Raw genomic sequence first — 15,514 nt, 5'->3', positions numbered from 1 at the left:
AATACTAACTTCGCCAATTCAAGCCTAATTCTACACCGGACCTCCAAAATAAATTCCAATCACACTCCTAAGTCATAAATCACCCTCCGAAGCTAATCGAATCATCGGAATTCAAATCTGAGCCCTCTAACACAATAGTCAACATCCGGTTGACTTTTCCAACTTAAGCCTTCCTTAAAGAGACTAAGTATCTCATTTCTTATCAAAATCAATCCAAATCAACTCTAACACACCACATACCGATAACGAAACATGAAGAAGCATAAAATGGGGGAAACGGAGCGGTAACTCATGAGACGACGGGTCGGGTCGTCACACTTTCTCAGATCGGTAGCATTAGTGTTAGTTTGGTGTCCTTTTTACTCGTAGATTGATATCTTTAACTACTGTTTTATTGATATCTTTCACTTTGGTCTCTTAATATTTTGTTATTCTTGTTACTACTAGTATACCTATCCGTGCGATGCGCGGAAAATTTTAAATAGAAGTAATTTCACAAAATTCCTATCTTACCAATATTGTTATTTTCACTGCACTATTGTTGGAGCTTCTAAGAAACTGTTTCTTGCCGCCCTAATTATACTATAGTGCATTATAAACTACTTTACTTTGCATGTTGCAAGCAATGAACTTTACATTTATATATTAAATTAACCTAAAGCTCCATGCATTCTTCATATTGTGAAGGAAATCTTGCAAGAATAGTCATGCTAGCTGGCCTATGCAGTTTTGAGTACAAAGGAAGGACCATAATTTAGAAAATTTATGGAAAACAGTATTCTCATAGCAATTTAATAGATCTATTCTTCTCCCTAAGATACAGTTTTACATATTAAAACACTCAGCAACAACAATTTTTTTCAGAAACTTTAGTACATCTCCAATATTTACAAAGCAGCTATAGAGATATTATTCATCCATCCAAAACTCCAGATCTCCAGTTAAAAGTGTATGGATATCATCGGCACCGGTTGGCTGAGCCGACGCCGTGTAACGTCCAACATCAACCTTGCTCTTCACTTCTAATGTTGTACTATTTGGCATAGTGATAACCATTTGTTGAGGATTTGTTCCCTCAAGATTGTGTTGCTCAACCTTATGTCCAAAATAAACTTCAAAATCAGCCTCTAAGCCTACAATGAGAAGGATGACTTTAATTTTTATGTTTTCTGCGTTTCTGTAGCTGAACAAAGAAAATAACTCGATATAAACGGGACAGACAAAAATTATTAAAGCAAAAGCAGTTTTATACAAAAAAAGTCTTGAAAGGAAAAAGTTACACACGATAACTAAATAAAAAATAGTTATTAATCCTTACAAAGTTATTTGTAGTATCTCGAAAAGTTGTCCACAATACATAATTACTGGACTTGTATATAAGTAGGAAAGACGTAGAGTTGAGACTTAAGTTTGTCAACAACATCATTACCTCACTTTTCTTATCAAGCCATTCAAGAATATAAGAAAATGTATGGCTAAGGATTAGAATTCGGTGATAGCAACCATATTCATGGAAAAGAAAAACATGTAAAGAATCTGCAAAATAAAACTGCAATGAATAAACTTCCAATTGACAGCATGGCGACTAATATTTGTTGTTGCCTCTGCACAAACTTTTTCCCGAACTGTTTTCCAATAACAACACAGACATGCTAAGAAAAAAAAGAATTTCCAAAAAGAGCTGATGATTGAAGAAATTATAGAAAGGAAGATTGTAAGTGAAAAAGTTGATCTTGCACGTCTAAAATGTAAGATAAATGATATGAATATAGAAATATAATAAATAAAATTCCATAATGTTCACAATACACATGCGAAAAACAAGTCAAAAAATAGAAGAATCTAATAATATTGTATATTAACTTGATTGCGAAACGTAAAAAGTAAAGCAGTTCCATCACAAGGTGCATCTTCCTCAAATACAACTTTGTGCATCTGAATGTCCCTGAGACGGTGCAAAGATATAGTTAAAAAAAGCCCCACGTTTTGGATAAAATTTAATAAAATAACAAAATAGATGCCAGAACATATGCAAAGATAAATCTTTAAGACGTGCATCTTCCTCGAGTATAACTTTGTGCATTTAAATATCCTTGAGACAAAAAAAAGCACCACATTTTGGACAAAATTTTAATAGAATAACGAAACAAATGCCAGCACATTATGCAAAGATAATCTTTAAAGACCAAGAGGAAAATGTTGTAATAGGATAAGAGGCTTAACTTTTAGTTACTTTTCTTTTGCATTGCGTTCCACTGCCACCACTGTTAGAAGGAATTTGATTGGTCTACTCTGTAGCAGAGACAAATGATGCGGACCTAAAACAAATATGAAAAATAATATATTGTAAAAGATTATCTTTCCTTGACTTGAAGAGAACACTTATATACCTTATTTTGTCGTTTATTCACTTGTTTTGTTGTCTTATCACATCCTAGATTATCTGTTAACATATATATGAAGTGCTGCTTCAAATGATACCTATTACCAAAGTAGAAAATGTCAAGACATGAAATGTTGGTTCAAGGTTATATACAGTTAGCAGCATCGACTGAAACCAACCATAAACCTCTCTTATGGCTTTTGGTTCTCTTTTGTCTCCGAGTCCTAAAAGGATGGAAAGTAAAGAAGAAGCTCCCTACATATTGGCTCAAAATCTATAAAACATCGCCCTGAAAAATACTTAATTGGCACATGTTGATAACATCTACCATGTCGTAGAAATTTTTTTATTAATTCATTTGAAAAGGAGGACAATATAAATTTATAATATGGGTTTGATCCATTAATCAAAAGGTGTTGGTACATTTATTTGGGAACAAATTTGTACACTTATATTTTTTAGTTTTGCTTCTAATGCTCAGAAAGAGAAAAATAAATAAAATGATTGTTCATGATCATGTTGGTGGTCCAATAAATACAAAAATTGGATAAAAAGTTAGATATATTACTTTCTTTACTCTTACTTGCCTTCAACAATATTGGTCATCTTGAAGAAAATGGTTATAATTAATAAATTGATGCTAATTATTCCTTTTTATCAATTGACCTTCTGGAAAATATTTATGCGAAATAAGGAAGCTCCTAAAACACCATAAGCTAAAAATTAATATTGGCAACAAGCAATCCAAAAGCATATTCACTCATTGTATGTACTTTGAAAAAAGTAAGTTTTAACTCTATCATTCTAAGCTCAACTTTTTCCTGTTCTTTATGTTGCTATAGTTCTAAATACTAAGACTTGATGTTTAATCCTACATTACCAAAAAAAAAAACTTAATGATCTAAGCAAAATCAATTAAGTTACTTTAGAGGTAAATATGCCAAATTACAACACCAAGAAGATATGATCTAACAATTAAATTTTACATTCACAACCTATTCAAAATAAAGCAGTAGATAATGACAATGAGAGAAATTTACTTGAGATAGCTTCCTAGACCACCTAACATATCTTGGTGAACCTCTTACAGCTACTAATTCATCTTCATCTTTGTACCTCAAAAATCAGCCATGTGCAATCCCGAAAAAAAATCTTCGCAGAATGCATGTTTACAACTGCTATGAGGTTTGACTGGTTTGTTTATATAGTGACATCTTATTGGTTTAATAATTTTTTGGATAAAACTGCTTGCCAATTTTCCTTCTAGTTGTTTGAATTTGCAACTTACTTTAAACGTCATAGAGCGACCTCAAAGACTCCACAAATTCACTATCACATTCAACTAATACAGAAAACACATGAACGCAAACATTTTCTTCATATGGATATACACTAAAATTATATATTTATTGAACATACACAATTGAATCTAGACCATTGTCTATTCGGTGAATTCATAACCATTTATGCATCAACCTCTTTCTCACCTATTTCCACGGTTGTTCAGTCATATCTTTCAGCCGAAAAACCTTATTTGCCATAGCACTATCAAGCCACTTCATAATTTAGCGATTCAACTCATTTTTTTTTCACATAAAGATCATCAATCACTTATTTGAAATGAAGGCATCTTATATTATTTGTTTTCTTCTGCTTGTACATTATTGGTCTCTTTTGAGTTCGTGGGATATGAAGTCGAGTCTGAATTTAAAGGATGTTGCCTACTTAAACATAGAGTGTCAGTCATGATTGGGATTGTATGAAATACTTCTTTTTGCCTCGCAATTAGATCAATCAGTTGCATCCTAAGAATTGTTCTTTTTCCAGCAGCAATCCAACTATTAAAATATAGAGAGGGTTTAATGTTTAAAGCTTTTATACACGAAAGCTCAAGCGCAATGTTTGAAATCTTATTTCATAGATCTTCATGGTAGTACTTGCCAATGTAATGCATTTAATTCCACGTATAAATACTTGTATTGTTTAACGGAAATCATAGATTCGAAGAAGTTTATAAAATAAGGTTGAAATTCTATTGATTTTAAAAAAACTTTTTTGTCTCTTACCTTGTTAACACGACTTTCACATGAGTCTCTTCTTGCATTCGTAATGTTAGTGTACCACATCGCCCCTATATTAATTTAAGAAGTTGAACCTGCCAATTCATGATTGCCATAAATAGATAAATCAATATACGACAAATATATTAAAAAGTCGAAAGCATACAACAAAAACTTACATCTCATTTTTTTCCAGTTAGTATCTAAAAGAGTTCAAATATATTCTTAGAGGTAAAGTTTGGTGAATGATTGAGCCAATTAAGATGCAAGAAAGGAGGACACTTAAAGTTTCAAGATCAATACTAATCGGAGTTGAAAAAATAATATATTTCTTGCACACCAAGTTGATTAGAGAAACAATATCATTTGCTTTATTTATATACATAAGTTTAAATTTATGTGCATATTGAAATAGAAAGACCGATTCCATTATTCATCAAATTTCGAGGTAAGGCAAATGAGACTATAAGTACCCGTTAATCATTACTTAAATGTATCCCTCTTGTCATACATGTACTAAACCTTGCATATAAACCATCTATGCCACAAGTCAAAAATGAAAATGCTAAAAACCAACAAAAATTTGCATAAGTTATGCAGCAAATTAAAGAGTCACAGTTAGTCAATGGAATTACCATAGTAGGAATGCTCCAAATCTATCTATAACCAGCAATATATGAGCATGTGTACTGAAAAAGTACCTGCTTAGCTGCTACTCAGGATATCTATGCTGAAGCAAATGCAATGCCTACCTAGTAGCAATTCAAAGGCCATTTTTTCTTTGTTCCAGTAGAATTCTCGAGGCCACTAACTTGCGTTTAGCAACTTTCTGATTCGGGTTAGGATCAAATCAACAAATATATGATCACTGAATGGTAAAAAATCCACCGAGTATTTTATACACTGCAGATAACATATAAAATCGGATGAAGAGCCTCATTCAATAAGAGAATATTGAGTACTTTGTAAAAAATTTCCGATCACTTAAAAAAATTTCCGATCACTTAAAAGCTATATCAATGAAATAACATTTATCAAAACATATGTAACAATAGATTTTGCTTTTTCTACAATTATTGCCAGCACACGCAAACGAATAGATTGTGAAGTGATGTTCGAGGAGGAACACTCTGATTCTCTGCTAAACACCTTCCTTCATTCGTATTCTATCATTTTTTCTGTTGTACTGCTCAATCATTAAAAAGCTTTGTATTATCATTCAACTCTTTTTTTTTGGGCAAAAAGCCAAAATCGTTTACCAAATTTCGTCCACCAAATTGATTTGGATATATTGATTTGGATATACTAAAATTCGCCAATAAATCAAAAAGAAGAAGTAAATCTGAAAAAAGAGAACAAAGGACATGTTTTCTATGTGACAAACTTCAGATTTCGTGCTTACAACTACGGATTGGATCGTCTTCTTTCCCAATCTGTCATCGGCATTGGTGGTTCTTCGATATGGTCATTATTTGTACTAATCTCCTACCATTCATATCAATGGAAATAGTAGAACAATCTATGGTTCTTCAATATGATCATCATTTGATGAATTTAGATGGGTTTTAAACTTCTCTCAAGAAGAAAAGAGAGAAACTGATCTCTCCAGCAGTTTTCGTTGTTATCCTTTTTGTGCGCTTATGTTTTCAACGTCGTGGGAGTTTCTTATCTTTTAATTTAATATAATTAAATAATATAGAATTCACCTATAGATTTTTAACAAAGAAGTAGGGGGAAAAAATGAAAAAAACACCCATTCATTATTTTTTGAACCGTAACAGGTGTTTTTTCCTAAATATGCAATTTATAAATATTAATCTTAAATCAATTTTCTTTTTTAGAGAGAAAAAGACGTGTCCTTTTTACATTTTTTTAAAAATAAATTTGAAACTCCAACAAAGTTGGAGAATTGTCCAAAAAATTGACATGTCTCAATTTAATATTATGCCACTTGTCATCATAACATTTCTTTGCCTCTACTATTATATATAAATAGATTTGTGGCCCATGCTTCTTTTATCTACTCTCTAGCCGAGGGTCTATCGAAAACTAGGGTAGGGGTAGAGTCTGCATACACATTACCCTCCTCAGACCCTACTTGTGGGAACTCACTGGGTTTGTTGTTTTTGTTGTTGTTATTATTGTTGTTATTACTCAAAAGGTTTACATATAACATCTTGAACCATATTACATCAAAGTTAGACAGGCATGCAAGAATCAAGATGTTAGTATGAATTTGCAGCTATCGCTCAAATATGATAGTAGTAGAAATGCCTCTTTGGAACGAGTTTTTAGATATTATCTGACTTTATTTAAGGGGACACTATCTATTCCTTCTTCGAAATGGTCATATCAAAGCGGTTTTCCTTAGTCCGAGGCATATTTGGCTTCTTAATGTTGAACATATTTTGTATCACTCACGGAGGCGAAATCATCCTGTGCCAGGTCTCTGCACCATAAGAAAACAACCATTGCAATCGTCCCTTTCATGCTTCCGGAGTAATTCTGACACTTATTTTTCAATTTTTTTGTTTTTGAGTGAAAAGATGGTAAGAAATTGGGGTTTTCAAGAATTGGTTCAAAACAATCTCCAAGAGCATGGTTAGGAAGTGCAACAGATCATTCTGCTTTTTATCTGCATGATGGTCCAGATGAATGTATCTACCTGTTAGCCTATGTTGATGACATCGTCATAACAGGTAATGACCGGGAAGGACAGCTAAAGCAACATCTATCCAACAACTTTCAAACCACAGATTTGGGGAAGTTAAAGTACTTTTTGGGGATCGAGGTAGCACAATCCAAGACAGGCATTGCAATCTTATAAAGGAAGTACACTTTGGATATATTAGAGGAGACATGTATGACAAATTGTAAATGTGTTGATACTCCTATAGATCTTAATCCCAAACTTGTTCCTAGACGCGCGGGGCGGGGGGAGGGGGGGGGGGCTCCTAGATGACCCCTGGCAAATACCGAAGACTGTTTGGGAAATTCAATTATCTCACGATTAAACGACCATATATTTCATTCGCAGCGAGTGTAGGTAGCCAGTTTCTTCCAGCCCCGTGTAAAGGTTGGGATGTAGTAATACCTATCAGATACATAAAAAGAGCTCCAAGACAAGGATTGATATATGAAGTTAAGGGTCACCTCGATATTTGGATATTCTGATGCAGATTGGGCAAGTTCTCCGTCAGACAGACATTCCACTTTTGAATAATGTGTCATGATTGGAAGGAACTTAATTTCTTGGAAGAGCAAAAAGCAAGACGTTGTCACTAGATCTAGTACTGACTCTTGTTACTTGTGAGCTTATCTGGTTGAAATAACTTCTTCAAGTATTAAGGTGTGTAGACGTCAACCAGATGAAGCTAATATGCGATAATCAAGATGCTCTTCACATTGCGTTAAATCTTCTTTTTCATGAGAGGACAAAATATATAAAAGTGGACTGTCATTTGAGTCAGGATGTGTAACCACCAGTATTGTTAGCTCGAATGATCAGTTGGCAGGTGTTCTTACTAAATCACTGAGACGTCCTCGAATTGAATACATTTGTAACAAGCTTGGAGTATGATATATACGCTCCAACTTGAAGGGGGGGGGGGGTGTTGAGATATTATGTGATTTGCATAAAACCATGATGATTTGATTAGGAGATATTATGTGATTGACATAGAATCATCAAGATTTGATTAGGAACCTTAGGGATTTGATTAGGATTTTATTCTGTATTATACACTTACCAAATATGTACACTTTGTAATAGCTATAAATCCCCAACCAAGCTTGAGGGAATAGTCAAGCTTTCTGCCTAATAACATGTTTGGTCAAGCTTCTCCAAGGCCAAATATTTTTTTATAAATATTTTTCAAAGTTGAAGTGTTTGGCAAAGCTTTTAGAAGGAAAAGAAGTGTTTTTGAGTAGAAGCAAAAGCAGCTTTGGAGAAGTAGAAAAAAATTGCTTCTCCCCAAAAGTACTTTTTTGATAAGCACTTTTGAGAAAGATACATTTAGAAGTATTTTTTAAAAGCTTGACCAAACACTACTTGCTGCTTAGAATTACTTTTTAAATTAATTGGCCAAACACAAACTGTTTATCACCAAAAGTACTTTTGAGAAAAACACTTGTATCAAAAGAAGCGGATTTTAGAAACTTGGCCAAACAGGCTATACGTCTCAATCTCTACATAAATATTAGCTAAATCATATGAGTGAAGAAGAGATGCACAGATACCCTACAGTGAGGAGGTATGAGCGGTTGACAATGATGAATCTAAAGAAAGACAGAGGTAGGCCAAAATTTTGGAGAGGTGATTAGGTAGGACATGGCACATCTTTAGTTTACTGAGGACTTGACCTTTGATAGGAGGGTGTGGAGAATTAAGGTAGTAGGTCAGTATTAGGTAGTCACACATTTTTCTTCTTCATACCAGTTGTATTAGTATTGCTCCCCTATTTTCTTACTCTTAGTTTTTATTACTGCCTGATATTTTTTGCTTCAGTTATCTTATTTTTCTTGTTGTTATTACCGCTTCCTTTTCCACCGCTTCTTCATTACCGTACTGCTAAGATTATGCTTTCTTCGAGCCAAGATTCTATCGGAAACTGTGGATAAAGTTTGCGTACACACTATCCTTTTCACACCCTACTTGTGGGATTTCACTGGTTTTGTTGTTGTTGTTGTATAAAAACACTTATAATAGAACTAACAATTGTATAAATCAAAACTAGAACAAAGACATCAATAAAGAAATATCACTAGTGAAATTCCATGGTCCGATGATAATCCAAAGTTGAAGTTCTTTCAGCTGAATCAGCCTTTAGATGAAGTTAAATCAGTTTAATGCGCTGGAAAATCTGATTGGTCGACATTTTCTTGCGGTTAGGTTAATTTGGGACTTCGAACTTGTTTTTGTACTTTACAAAAATATTTCTCCAAGTTTATTGAAACTTCAAAGTAAATTTAAGCATTGTAGTTACAAGATTAATCACACAACACAAAATTATAACCCAACCAACAAGAAAAATATGAATTTTCTTCTTTCTAATAATCATATTTTGTAGTTTCTATGGATATTGTATTCTTGGAAAAGTCAAAGCATGCATTTGAGAATGTAGATGAAAACGGAAGTTAATACAAATCAATTTTGTTGGAAGCAAAAAAAAAAAAAAAAAATCAAATAGAAAGAGAGAAGAGAATTGTTGGAGACGAGAGAGGGGAGTGTGGAGCGGGGCTTGGGGCTGATGGAGAGCAATGGAGACGACTAGAAGGTTTCTTGTCGTTTAAAATAGGGCAATGAAGCAAAAACGTCGGAAGTGAGAATCGAAACGACGACCGTGAAGCCAATTTGAACACTCTTTACTGCTGGGCTACTTTTCTGTAAGGATCCTGATAAGGATCCAAAGTTGATTGCAATTAGAATTCGAGCTCAACACTTTTTGGGACAATTTTCTGGTTTTATTAATGGAAAACTGAAAACAATTACAAGGAAAGTAACTGAATTAACTAGAAATAATGAGAGTCGCCATAGCCATTGAGAATCTGCAGAGATAGAAGAGAAGAGAATTAGAGGAGAAGAGAAGAGAGAGAGAACAGAGGAGAGAAGGAATTCAGGGGAAGAATGAAATTACCGGAAATCCGTTGCCTTCTCTCTCTCGACTTTGGGTATTTGTAACAAACTAACCACCTGCTGACGTGGCGAAATCTTGGCCCTTCTTTCTAATTAATGAACTTCTAATCCTGGCCCTTCGTTTCTAATTAACTGAACAACAATCACTAAGGCTGTAACCAGTTCGAATCCCATCTACTACATCTATGTTAATTAACATTGGGCCACCTGATGCATGACAATCCCGTCTCCTTCAAATAATCTTTGACCTCAAGGATTGGAATCGAACCCAGGAAACTTGGTCTTCAAATCTTGGTAATCCTCCCAAGTTGCATCTTCAGGAGGGAGGTTAGACCATTGCACGAGTACCTTAACACCTGCCACATTATTCTTCTTAACCGGCTGCCTTTGAAGGATAGCCACTGGTCGAACCAAAAACTGACCATCCTCACCAGTACTTGGAAGGGCTGTTTGCACCACCACCCTATTGCCAACCTTTTTCTTGAGTAAGGAGACGTGAAAGACTGGATGAATTTTAGATGTAGAGGGTAATTCTAGCTTGTAAGCTACAGCACCTATTCGAGCAAGGATCTTATAAGGACCATAGTACTTGGAACTCAGCTTGAGGTTCTTTCGTAAAGCAATGGATGTTTGTCTATACGGCTGCAGCTTCAAATAAACCAAGTCACCAACCTGGAACTCCCTATCAGTTCTTCTATTATCAGCAAAGAACTTCATCCTTTCCTGAGCTTTGCTCAAATTATCCTTCAGTAATTAATGCATCTGTTGTCTCCTCATCACAGCATCTTCAGCTGCTGGTACAATAGTTTCTAGCAGGGGTCCAATAGATAGTTGAGGAGGAATGTAGCCATACAAGGCTTCAAATGGGGTGCATTGCAAGCTTGTATGGAAATTAGTGTTGTACCACCATTCAGCAGCAGATAGCCAATGTTTCCACTGGTTAGGTCGACTAGCAGTCATACACCTGAAGTAATTTTCAAGACATCTATTCACTCTCTCAGTTTGGCCATCACTTTGTGGGTGATATGCTGTCACTCTAACTGGAGGACAAAAACTAGCTCGATAGCCAGTCTCCTTAACTGTGTGCTAATCTATGAAACTGTGTGTGCTTCCTGAATCAATCATTACTGTGACTTGCCTTTTCTTCACAGTTCCCCCCACTAGTATGGTATTTTCTCCTTGGTTATTTCCTGAAAGTGCATTCATACAGATAGCCTCCTGAATTTCCTGCTCTATTCCACCTTCAATGATCAGTTCAGAGGGTACTGGCACTTCTGCTATCTCAGGTTCCTCTAGTTGAGGCTCAGCTTCCACCTCACCCTTGAGGTAGTTCAACTGCTTTACCTTGCACTGGTGGCCTGGGTTATACTTCTCTCCACATCTGTAGCACAAGTGATTGTTCTTCCTGTGCTCATACACCTCAGGGCTCAATCTAAATGCAGTGGTCTTAGTTACTGGCAGGGTTTTAGTGTTAGCTGTGGTGTTCATCCTGGGAAGGCTTTTAGCATTAGCCTTCTCCTTCTTCTGTGCAGCCTCGATAGCCCTTTCCTGTAACCTAGCCTGTTCAATAGCAAACCTTAATGTCGTAGGCTTGAACAACTTGACCCCAAACTTGATTTCCTCCTTGAGAGCCCCTATAAAACTGGATAAGAAGTGAGATTCATCCAGCTGTGGATTACGAACCAGCATTTGAGCTTTGAGATCCTCAAATTTCCCTAGGAATTCATCCAGAGTCCCTTCCTGTGACAACTTATTAAACTCTTCGACCACATCTTCAGCTAATACTACCCCAAACCTACTGATCAGTTCCTCCTTAAATTCAGAGCTTTGAGATCCTCAAATTTCCCTAGGAATTCATCCACAGTCCCTTCCTGTGACAGCTTATTAAACTCTTCGACCACATCTTCAGCTAATACTACCCCAAACCTACTGATCAGTTCCTCCTTAAATTCAGCCCAAGTCAATACCCCTTGGCTTAGCAACAAGGAGTGATACCACATCTCAGCTAGGCCATTCAAATAGAGAGCAGCAGCTTCTACTTTTTGATCTTCCTGAGTTTTATACAACTTAAAATATCTTTCACATTTACGCAACCATACCTTGGGTTCATGACCTTCAAAGGTGGGTAGTTCCCATTTAGGAGGAGGTATGGCCATATTTTGAGGCCTGTTCTGCCTGTTGTCCATAACTGGGAGAGGTAACAATCCTCCTCCATTGTTTGGGCTAGCTGGAGCTCTTTCTAATGCTGTCAGCCTCTCGAGAATCAGCTCCAAGGTGCCTTGAATTCCAGTTTGAGTATTGCTAACCTCCTCCTGGCTGCTCAACACATCTGCCAATAGTTCGTCATGCTTAGCTAGTTTGTCGTCCATCAGCTTCAAACGAGTTCCTTCCGCCATTACTCAAGCACGAATCGCAGAATCGCGGCTCTGATACCAATTGTAAGGATCCTGATAAGGATCCAAAGTTGATTGCAATTAGAATTCGAGCTCAACACTTTTTGGGACAATTTTCTAGTTTTATTAATGGAAAACTGAAAACAACTACAAGGAAAGTAACTGAATTAACTAGAAATAATGAGAGTCGCCATAGCCATTGAGAATCTGCAGAGATAGAAGAGAAGAGAATTAGAGGAGAAGAGAAGAGAGAGAACAGAGGAGAGAAGGAATTCAGGGGAAGAATGAAATTACCGGAAATCCGTTGCCTTCTCTCTCTCGACTTTGGGTATTTNTTTTTGATCCGTAACAAACTAACCACCTGCTGACGTGGCGAGATCTTGGCCCTTCTTTCTAATTAATGAACTTCTAATCCTGGTCCTTCGTTTCTAATTAACTGAACAACAATCACTAAGGCTGTAACCAGTTCGAATCCCATCTGCTACATCTATGTATAATTAACATTGGGCCACCTGATGCATGCCATTTTCTTGGCTGTGTGAAAGGTGTTCAAGGTTTAATATATATCACTATAAACTAATATTTCACCTATATACACAGTATAATTTTCTTTCTGGTGAAGGGTGTCCGGTGATCAGCCTTAACACACTGTAGCTTCGCCACTGATTTTCATATTCTATATGTTGAGGAAACGCTTATCATTGTATGGCCAGACTGGTAATTTGGTCTCACTTTCTACTATTTGATCCAATCCGAATCAACCATTTAGAGCCCTCTTGGTACCATTTCCTTAGCCAATTTAGTTGTGTCATCCCAGAGATTGGTCTAATGCAAGTTCTTGTAAAAACCATCGGCAAAATCCAATGTATGTTTTAGATTCCTTATAAACCAGTGTCTCACTGGTTCAGTTATCTCATCATATAGAGTATTCCTACTAGTGATCCTATTGCCTTTTCTTTTTATCTTCGCACTGTTCAGCATCTTTATCCTTAGCAAGGTCACGTACTTGTAACCAGTCCGAACAGAACTAGTAATAGGAAAGAATTAGAGACATAATTAGTTTAGGCCTGGACTTGTGCAAGCTGCTTGTGATTTTACTTGTCATTGCGGCACATTAGTTAGTAGCGAGGGACTGAAATTACTAGACAGAATGTTCATATAGACCGATATGCTCTAGGAGATTCTCTCGGCAATGTATCTCATATCAATAAAAAGCTAGAGCTGGGGTCCGTATCATCCCCTTTTGCTGTTGTCAAGTGAGGGTTGCAATTTTTCATAGTTTTCCTTCTTTCCAGTGGATGAGACAGGAAATCTTCAAAAAAAAAAAAGGCATTAATGGGATTGTTGAGACAGATACCAAAACACAGCACTGGCTTTAAGAGAGGCTTAGTTAATATAATGGAACTTGCTCCAGAGGAAAAAAAAATGAAGCAATAGAAGAGCTGAAAGTTCCTTCCTTAACTAAAATGTGAGTTCTATTTAGACTCTAGCTAGACTCTTCAATAAGATCAAATGCCTGTACAACCAACAAATCGTAGCACCGATTTGACAAAGTTAACATATTCAGAGACCAAAAACCTGATTTTGGGAATCATGGCATCCCAAGTAATTTCCCATTAGCTTACCTCGTCTGCTTTTGTTTCCTTTGAAACTGCTAAATACACTCCTAGTTACTGAATTCGAGAGTACTGACTAACTATTGTTGCAGTTTACAGATTTTGTGGTTACTTGACTAATTTATTTCACGTCTTGTGTGTATGATTGACTAGTAAGCATTATAGTGCATGTTCATTGAAAACCATAAATTTTGTTCAGCATCTTCTGAAGCATCCTACCCCCCCCCCCCCCCCCCCCAAGCCAAAGAAAAAAAGGAAATTAAAAAAAAAACTGATCCCTAAAATTATCGCCCTTGTACGTAACCATCAATAAGCGTATGCTACAACTTTGTGTACTTACCCCATCAATAATCACATCTCACAATATTGTATGTTTCAGTCTAGTAGAGATCGTTCGACGATATCACAACCATGTGGAAGCAGAAAAAGAGATCTCTGCAGATGTTTCTGACACAGAGGTATTTGTGTAGTTGTCTTGATTAATTAGCTCTCTTTTTATTGGATGTCCCTAATGGGACAAATTATAATTCTCTCTGGATACTTGAAATACGTCAACAGTAATAACTCTATGTACAGCGTCAAGCAACTCGTTAGACACATAGTCGCCGCCACCCCACACCCCCCCCCCCCCCAACCCCCAAAAAAAAACACATATCCCCCCATCCCGAAGAAAAATTGCATTGTAGCATCTGAGTGCAACTTCCTGCATTCTGAGTAGGTCTATAGACACTAACATATATGTCCGGTTGGTGTGCCACCTGACTTGAAGGTCCAACCTATTATGTAGTGATTATGATAGTAACTTGGCATCATAGTCTAACAAGTATCTCGCTCTTCAGCTAAAGCGACTCATGCTAGACACTATAAGTATTTTATTGGACCAAAAAAAGGACCTCTGAAGTTATTCATTCATATATGGAATAACTTATTATCAATTAATTGTGTGTTATTCAATGTTTCTCTGGTAATCATATTACAGTCCAAGTACTGAAAGTTACCTATCCTTGTGAGGTGGAAATAGCACTCTAAATATGCAAGCTTCATGACAGTGGGAGAACTGTTACAAACAGTAGAAAGGTACTGACCTTCATGCTTCTCTTTCATTTCTTGAAAGGTACAGTACTGATTCTCTGTCCCAATTTGAAAGGCGACTCGAGGAGCCTGATGTTGATGGTCTCAGTGTGACTGACCTTGTCCATTTGGAAAACCAACTACAATCTGCTCTGATGCAAGCCAGATCTCGGAAGGTCATAGCGATTCCTATATATCTTTTTACTTCCATATTTAAAGTTGTGCATCATTCGGAACTCTGGTGTTGAACTGTGCAGAAAAGCTCCATCTACCCTTCTTATTGCCTCAAGCTTACTAGCTAGCGCCTGAAACCAGGGCAGTGTTGATATCACTACATCATCATGTTTTTTAGGCGT

General features: G+C 36.2%; 1 protein-coding gene and 1 long non-coding RNA gene across 3 annotated transcripts in view; one reads left to right on the top strand and one right to left on the bottom strand.

Annotated features, from left to right (window-relative positions):
* Nucleotides 1–15,514, top strand: part of LOC109217848 (agamous-like MADS-box protein AGL27) — a 32,472-nt gene that overhangs the window by 14,859 nt on the left and 2,099 nt on the right. For both annotated transcript variants that reach the window (XM_019382133.1, XM_019382132.1), the window contains exons 2-4: nucleotides 14,467–14,545; nucleotides 15,109–15,164; nucleotides 15,235–15,334. In XM_019382133.1, coding sequence (XP_019237678.1) covers nucleotides 14,467–14,545; nucleotides 15,109–15,164; nucleotides 15,235–15,334 — 235 coding nt within the window. The remainder of the gene's footprint in view (nucleotides 1–14,466; nucleotides 14,546–15,108; nucleotides 15,165–15,234; nucleotides 15,335–15,514) is intronic.
* Nucleotides 780–15,254, bottom strand: LOC109217850. The gene is made up of 4 exons (XR_002066696.1): nucleotides 15,173–15,254; nucleotides 5,196–5,346; nucleotides 4,450–4,538; nucleotides 780–2,318 (listed from the first exon to the last, which is right to left on the bottom strand). It is a non-coding gene; the product is annotated as an uncharacterized LOC109217850 (long non-coding RNA).

The sequence above is a fragment of the Nicotiana attenuata genome, unplaced genomic scaffold (assembly GCF_001879085.1).
Source record: "Nicotiana attenuata strain UT unplaced genomic scaffold, NIATTr2, whole genome shotgun sequence".
Lineage (NCBI taxonomy): Eukaryota > Viridiplantae > Streptophyta > Magnoliopsida > Solanales > Solanaceae > Nicotiana > Nicotiana attenuata.
The sequence above is the reverse complement of the archived record's forward strand: the minus strand, read 5'-3'. Positions and strand labels throughout refer to the sequence as shown.